The sequence below is a fragment of the Drosophila pseudoobscura genome, chromosome 3, assembly GCF_009870125.1.
Source record: "Drosophila pseudoobscura strain MV-25-SWS-2005 chromosome 3, UCI_Dpse_MV25, whole genome shotgun sequence".
NCBI classification, from domain to species: domain Eukaryota; kingdom Metazoa; phylum Arthropoda; class Insecta; order Diptera; family Drosophilidae; genus Drosophila; species Drosophila pseudoobscura.
The window spans coordinates 4,283,997-4,291,841 of NC_046680.1; the positions used below are offsets into that span (position 1 = coordinate 4,283,997).

Sequence of the window (7,845 nt, forward strand, 5' to 3'; positions counted from 1 at the left end):
TCAACAAAATGAACAGTGCGATGGATCCGAGCAGGCAACAAAGCGTCCTGCCTCTACGGAGTAGCCGGGGATGGGGCAGAGGGTGGGTGCAGAGTGCATTTTAGCTGAATTACGGCCTTCATTCTTCTTTTTGGCCCCATCCTTTAGATGGCTAAAAGGATACGGCTGGGGTAGCAGATGGGGGGATGCATCCACCTGCCTGCATGCATGTGCGGTCGCCCAGTGAAGTGAACTGCACTGAGTTGAAGTGGGTGAAGGCCTCGGTGCACGCCTCAAAGGCAAGTAAATGGCCTTTTGTCCTCATTGTCTGAGACCCATAATGTGGAGGCGCTGCTGTTGCTGCTTCTGCTGCTGCTGCTGCTGTTGCTGCTGTTGTTGTGCAGCAGCCATTATATGCCAAAATAAGGCCACTCAATGCCAGGCCAACAAGATGCGAGTCGAGTGTCCTAAGAGGATCCAGTGGGGCTTGAGCTGAGTGTAACGGAGTGCGGCATCTTCTTCTGCAAGTTGTGCTTCGTCCTCGTCCTTGCACGCTTCCTCTTGCCCCACTCCTTCTCCTTCAGTTCACCTGAGACACAGCTGCAGATGCAATTTTCATAATTCATTTCAATTTAGTAGACTTTTCTGCTAATTAGTCGTACATTTAGTTGGCACTGGGAGGATATGCAAAGCGAGGGAAAACTTCAACTAATTGCTAAATAAGCAGAGGTGAGCAGCAGAGCAGCAGAGTGGCAGAGTGGCTGGGGGACCCGTGGTGGGGCAGAAAGAGCAACAGAACTAGAAATTAGAGAGTTGCGAACCTCATTAAATAAGGCGCCTCTGGAATGGAGGGCATTACGAGGGCTTTGTCTGTTCGGAGAAATCGCCTTCGGCAGGAAATCTGGCCGGGCGAAACATCCGTTTCCGTTGCTCTCTTGCTCCTTTGCTCCTCTGTACCTCCGGTGAAATATTAACCCACTAACGCAGGGCTGCTGCTTCTGCGTCTGTTCCAGTTTCAGTTTTAACCAGTTCCAGTTCCAGTCCCATGATTCATTTGGTGTCACGTTAGCCCATTAGCCACCCATGATACAGATCCAGCTGTCCATTGTTGCTGTTGTCTTGGCTCTGTTTTGTGGTCTAAATACACTGAAAGCTTAGCATAAATGAGCTGAAGGCGAAGCTGAGCTGAGCTGAGCTGAGCTCCATGGTCCGTGGTCCGTGGTCCGCGGTCCGTGTCCGGTAGGAAAGCTCATTAGTGGAAACCGCACTAGAAACAGCGGAAGCAGTGGGTGGCATGCACTGGAGACACCTCGTGGAGAAGTAGGTGGTGGGGAATTAATAAGGAATAATTTAACAGCATTTTTAATCAGATTTGTATGAAAAATGTTTTATAATGTGATTTGAAACAGATATATGTATCTGCTGTGTCCATTCATTCCTCTCTCCTACCAAACATTTATTTCCGGATAATCAGCATTTTCCTGATTCCCTTTTAATTCCTTAAGCAAATAACAGAAGGAATCTCTTGCAAAACTTTACCTCTCTGGCCGTTTCTCCGCTTTGGCGAACTTTCCCAGCTTTTCTGTTGGCTTGTCTTTGGGTTTCTCGGGTCTAACAGTACTTCAGTTGGAGAATCGTGCACCTGGCAGTAGTAGAACAGTTCAAGGCTCGAGAAAAGTTCCCCCTAGAACTGCCGGCGAGTGTCTCGAACTCGACAAATGCTCGGGCATTTTATAGATATAAACATAATTAAAGAAACTCTGGCAAATTAATTCAAGTTGGGAATTTAACAAATTGCCAAAAGGAGGCAAAACTTTTCCTCTGCCCTGCTCCTTCCAACAGTAGCAGCAGCAGGAGCAGCAACAATCACAAACAATTTCTGCATGCCAAACAATAAACAATCAAGTTGAATTCAATGCCGGAATCTGCTGGGGTCTGGGGATGCACGGGAGGGTCTGCAGATGGTCATGCAATTGGCAACTTTTTAATCAACTTGAAGATGCAAATGCAGAGCAGAGCAAGAGGGAGACAGAGGGGCAGAGTGAAAGGGGACTGTGGAAAGGGTAAACTCGTTTTATATGGTGATGTAATTGGCCAACACGGATTGAGGGCGTTAATAATGTGTGTGTGTGCAGTGGGCTCTGAGGAGTCGCTGGATAGATAGATGGTAAATTACAAAGCAGAAAACTTGAGAGCGCGGCAACAGCTGAAGCAGCAGTGATTCAATTTGTCAGCTGCTTGTTAGACGGACTTTGGCTTTGGCTTTGATGGGATGGGATGGAATGGGATGGTTACACACAGAGGGTACACGGATGAGATGTGACTTTTAGTGCCTGCCTGCCTGTCTGCCTGTATGCCTTGAACTTAATTAAAAACCTTGTTGGAGTAATCGCCATCACCATCCAGCTCCTTGATGTGGCCAAAGTAGTTGTGAAGTTCGATTTTTGTAGTCTGCTCTGCGGTCGTTTGCCTCAAAGTGCAAAGCGTTGTCCTGCCACGCCAAGGACTTGCACCGCGCCAAAGGATAAGGATGGGCCGCTGCGACACATGGCAAGGAATCACTTGGCCTCCAAGCCCCATCCTCCCTCCCTTCCTGGCAGACTGCCTTGCCCCGCGTCTAATTGAGTTCTACAAGGCTACTACTAATTGCATTCGATGCTTGCCGCTCGAGTTGCGGCAGCGATGATGTAATTAAATTTGATTGGGCCGCGTCGGAGGGGCAGGGGAAGGAGGTGGAGTAGGAGTAGGAGTAGGAGTCCTGCTCACGGCTTAAGGTGTTTTCCGGTCCGATTTATAGCGGCGAATTTTAATTAAAATGGAATTTCCCTCAGCTCCTGCTCATGATACTGCTCCTGCTCTCTGGCTTTCGTGTCAAAGGAGTATCTACATTTTTAGTATTACATTCAAATTGAAACACAGCAAACACAAAACCTAAGAAGACCAACATTAATACACATGAAAAGACAGAACAAAGACAGACATTTACATCTAAACGAAAGGAGGCAGCAGCGGTATCACCATCATGCTGCAACGGCAACGGCAACGGCAACGGCAACGCACTGGCACCTCCTCCTCGATCCATAATCCGGATGGGGATGCGGATGGGGCTGAGGATGGGGAGGTCTGCGCCTTCTGCCTGGAACAGATACGGAACCCGGTCAAGTTACGGTGCAGTCACACATTCTGCAAGGGCTGCTTGCAGAAATACCGCGAGGCGCGCGGATGGGTGGCCGAGCGCTGTCCGCTCTGCCGGCGCAGACTGGATGATTATGTGGCCCGGAACTGGATGGCTGTAAGTGGCGAGGTCCTCCTATGTTCTGCCTCAACGACCTGCTCCTCTTTCGATTCCCCAGACTTGGATCTTGGTTGTTTTTTTATTGGTTCTTTTGATACTCCTCAGCCAGGGGACCTTCTACTTGCTGCTGCTCTACTGGTAGACCGCCGTGAAAAGAGGGCCGCTTCCCCTGAAGATGTTCAGACCATACAAAATTAGATATATTCGTACATAGATGGAAAGATAGGGACGAATACAAAGTTGAGTGAATTTTAATTAAATCTAAAAGCCATAAAATTCTATGCGAAATGCGCTTTATCCTGGTCCATTGTCCCCTATCCTTTGTCCACCTTCCGGCGCGTATAATTAATTTGTATCCCCCACACAGCGGAGGGGTACGTCTTACAGAGCTCAAAGCAAGATGAAAACTTTATTGTGTGGCAAGGTGCTGGTTGCTGCTGCAACTGCACCTAAAATCACAGATAAGTGCATAAGTGGTGGTGCTTTTGCCATTTTGGCCACATTTTAATTAAATTTTCTACGCCAATAAGCCCCCAGAAAAAAACTGCGGCACTTGCACACGAAAATAATGAAATAATATTTATAAAATAAATATTTTATTTGTAAGCAGAATCAGGGCAGCGCAGCCATCGCCAGGCATGCTATGTTTCACGTATATTAGTACATATGTATATGTATGTATGTAAAACCCCCTCTTTTGTGTGGTTCTTATTTATGTTTATTTTTCTGGTGTAAATCAAATTACTGCCCACCCGCAATAAATTCGGAAATATTCACTTTAAAAATAGCATCAAAATAAAAAGCTCTGCGAGCATGTTCCCAAAAAAATGTTTGAAAATTAAATGTTGGTAAAGAAGATTCAGCTGAGATACCACTGATTTATTCAATCATTCGAAATTTGCTTAGTATTTGATTTTAAGGAATTTTCTTGGAGAATTTTTTGTTTCTTTCAATGATTTGCTATTATGATAGAAAATCGCTCTAACGATTGGATGAATTGCTTGGATATTTTTCGTAGCTTATTTGAAATATGGTTTTATTGCAGTCAGTTCTGCAAAGCAAAGTGTATTTATTTGTATTTATTTATTTTCTCTTCAATTAAAAGCCATATTTGAAGCAAAGATAGGACCTATAGATCAGAGGATATTTGCAGATACTCGGGGATTGGTTTTGCTTAGGTTTGGAGAGGAGCGCAGTGCTGTGGATAGTTCTGCGCTCTGCTCCTTTTAAGTTTTAGTTTCCCCTTATGTTGTTACATTGGTCCAGGGTAGAAAACATTTCAACAACTCTATCCGTTCCTTGCGGATTTTTTGCCTGGCATTTGGGCCATGTTTGCGATCCTGTTTGCTGCTCGCAATTCTGTGCAACATCCATAGCCACACCCATACACACATGAATAGATAGAAAACAAATATTGCGAGCGCTTTGCAATTTTGTTATTTTGATTGCCCCATCGATGGTTCCGGGGGGTGGGCGCCTCCTGCTGCGGATTCCCGCGTTCGCCATGCGCTTCCATTTGCTTTGGCTTTTCCTGCAGCTCGGGATTTCAAGCCTGGCCTGCCCAGAACACCTGCGAATGTAACTGGATGAATATTTGGCTGTAAACTAATATGCTGCAAATGCATGACTAACTGGGATAGGGATGGGATGGGAATAGGGATAGGCTTCCCTGACAGTCCCCTCTGCTGGAGCCAGAACGATTTCCAGAGCCTGGATTTGGCGCTCAGTTGTTCGCTGTCACATCCGCCTCGCACAGGATATGAAATGGCGGTTTTGGCCTACACTCTGCCGTCCCGTACTCAGTTTTTCTGCTCGATAACATTTTTTGCCACTATTTGTCCGATTTGTGGGCCAATCCGCACTCGATTTCTCGCTTCTTTTCTGCCGCTTTTTGTGTGTTGTTTGGCTTTTGTCAGCTGGGGCTGGCTGTCGGCAGGCAAATTGAAATGTTTGCCCGGGCTGGCCGTCGGGGCTCTAGTGCCCCGCCCCCAGCAGAGCAGCCGCCCCACGATTCAGTTTGGTTTGTTTGTTGAACTTTGACACTAGGCTGTAATTGAAAGTTTTGTGTGGACATTTGAGGAGACAAAGGCAAACACAGTCGTTTTTTGAAGCGTTCTATTTGAAGGAAGGGGAGGGTGATGCGGAGGGCAAGCCAATCGATAGCCCCCATCTCGAAAACTGTTCCAACTGTTGGCCGATCCACTGTGAATTTCGTGTTTGAGTGCGGTGGTCTAGTCATTCGGTGTAGAAATTACCCATCTCTGTGCCATATCCTCAATTAGCTTGCGTCCTTTATATATGGTGTTCGCGAGTGTGGGGCTTAATTAATTTTTACATGTCCCCTCTGCCCCTCCCACTGGCCCCGTAAACGCCCTTGAGCTCTCACCTGTCCTCATTTGTTACGCCCATTTTCGTTGCTGGCAAGCGGCTTTATCGGCTGGCCCATGCCCATGTCCCGACCACAATTTTATCGATAGCAAACAAAGGCAAGCACAGACATGGACACGGACACGGACAGACCCTCTTTCTCTCTCTCTCTCTCTCTCACTCTCTCTCTCTCTCACTCTCTCTCTCTGTCTCTTTGTGAAGCCGTTGCCGTGTGCAGCCCTGGCTCATTGCCAATGCATTGTGCGCCGATTATTTTCCCGTTTATTCTGTTCGCCTTTTTGCTCTCGTCTCGCGCTCTCACGACTCCTTTTTTGTGGGTCTTTGTTTTCCGCTTGCACGCCTCTTTCTGAGGCGGCTTCCATATTAAATTTTTGTCACTCTGCCATGTCTATCTTCGGCGAGGCGAGCTCCAAATTGGCTGCTTTTCAACAAAGATGCAACATCTGTTTCCATGCCTGCCCTCCTGCCTCCTCCTGCTGCAGCTCCGCCTTCTGCTCTCCTGCTAGCCCTGTCTGCGCGCTATCGTTTTGCATATCCTTTTTGGCTCTGGTGCAAATTGCAATGTTGCCCTGGCAGAGGAGTCGTCCTGCCTCAACAAGCAGCTCATGTCGAGATGTGGCACTTGCCGTTGCCGCAGAAACCCAAAATCCTATTCATTATGTCACCGGCCCGGCAGGCGACAGGAGGCAGAGCACCAGAGCACCAGAGCACCAGAACACCAGAACACCAGAGCAAGCAGGATCTGTTCTTGCCATTCCCATTCCCATTTGCATGTCCTGTTTCGTTTCATTAAATGCCTGCCTTGCCGCATGCAATTACCAATTTATTTTGCCGGCGTGCACTTCTGGGCTGTTTTGCCAATTTTAAGGGGCTCACTGCGCAGCCAAACGGCTAAGAAGTTGTCTGTAACTGCAGCACTTTGCATGGAACTGTATTAGCCAGAGGTTCCACAAGTAGCAGCGGGGTGTGCATATATCATTTCTTGGGACGGAGCTCCTGATGGATGTGCGTGGGGGTGGTCTAGGCTTCCTTGAAGTATTTCTTCTGACTGACAACAGTTGTCGGTGTCGTATCCATATCAGAGAATGTAGTCACGCGCTCTCGTCGTAGGACCATCTAACGGAATCCTTCCAGGAAGATTCTGAAAATTGTGAATAACCTTAGCCTAAGTGGGTTGACAGAGCACTTCAACTTTGTTCTCCCGAGAGTAATTTCCGCAATTTTCCAAGTCTCTCTCTCTTCAGTAGTGATATAATTAATTAGCCCAACAGCTCTGCCGCGTTTGAACACAGATTCTACATTTCTTTTTGCAGGCATCCAGGACACGTTCGGCCAATTGGTTTTCCCGGGTACAGTTACCTCAGCCTCAGCCTTAACCTCAGCCAGAGTCACTCGCACAAGCACATCCAGATCCTGCACATCCTTATCCCGACCCGTGCATTGTTTGCTCTGATTGCCCGAGTGGCTGTGACTCTGGCTCTGGCTGTGGCAACGACCTCTGGCTGCTTGTCAAAGATTAAGCAAACCCACCTAAGCGGACAAACAAACACGCACTCGAGGGCATTTCGCAGAGGACTCGAACTGCAGCAAGATGGGATACGAGCACAAAGGATGCACATGGCAATTGCTGCATTTAGTGAGCAATAAATTCACTTTTAATTTACTAAATGCGCCTCTGCTTCTGCTTCTGCTCGTCTCGCCCTCACCCAATGGCATGTCGTGTGCGTGCTATGTCCTGCGCGTGAAGGAGACAAATGCCTGCAGAAGACTGATGATGCGATTGTCTGGCTGCGATCAAGGAGGAGGATGTGCTCGTCCAAGTGCGAGTCTTAATTGCTCGCATCTGCGAATTCGATTCGAAAGTTGGAAGTTCTTGCGCCTCAATTTGACTTTCAATTATGGAAATAGAATGCAATTTGCCAGGCTGCTTGGCTTGGCAGCTGGCCTGACGATGATTTTGTGGCCAAAATGATTTGTTTTTGTGGCTGTCTCTATGTGCGTGAGAGATTGTGCGTGATTGACCGCACAATTTCCTGTCATTAGGGTCAGGCTGTTGCCCGTACGCTTCCGTCCTAGTGTTGCCCTGGTCATTTCCTGGTGCTCCCTCTCTCTCATTCCCTCATTCTCTCCCCCTTTTTCTCACTCTCTTCTGGTGCTGCTTTAAATTAAACAGATTGTCTATT

At 47.5% G+C, this 7,845-nt stretch overlaps 1 protein-coding gene across 3 annotated transcripts; it reads left to right on the plus strand.

Moving 5' to 3' along the window:
• The first annotated feature begins 2,836 nt into the window (after nt 1-2,836).
• On the plus strand, nt 2,837-7,617 carry LOC4803345 (E3 ubiquitin-protein ligase RNF146-A). 3 transcript variants are annotated; one of them, XM_033378415.1, is made up of 2 exons: nt 2,837-3,271; nt 6,976-7,617. In XM_033378415.1, exons 1-2 carry the CDS (start codon nt 3,002-3,004, stop codon nt 7,036-7,038), a joined length of 333 nt encoding a protein of 110 aa, XP_033234306.1. In that variant the 5' UTR covers nt 2,837-3,001; the 3' UTR covers nt 7,039-7,617. The 3 variants fall into 3 exon arrangements, with proteins under 3 accessions (XP_033234306.1, XP_001360121.3, XP_015039045.2); XM_001360084.4 differs by lacking the exon at nt 6,976-7,617 and adding an exon at nt 3,333-3,591 and having other exon boundaries at nt 2,839-3,271; XM_015183559.2 differs by lacking the exon at nt 6,976-7,617 and adding an exon at nt 3,380-3,555 and having other exon boundaries at nt 2,839-3,271.
• The last annotated feature ends 228 nt before the right edge of the window (nt 7,618-7,845 follow it).

What these genes read in the sequence shown, in the direction of transcription:
- LOC4803345 (XM_015183559.2), top strand. Translation starts at nt 3,002, where the DNA reads ATGCTGCAACGGCAACGGCAACGGCAACGGCAACGCACTGGCACCTCC. An exon ending in TGGCCCGGAACTGGATGGCT is followed by an intron (nt 3,272 to 3,379) that starts GTAAGTGGCGAG and finishes GATACTCCTCAG; the next exon opens with CCAGGGGACCTTCTACTTGC.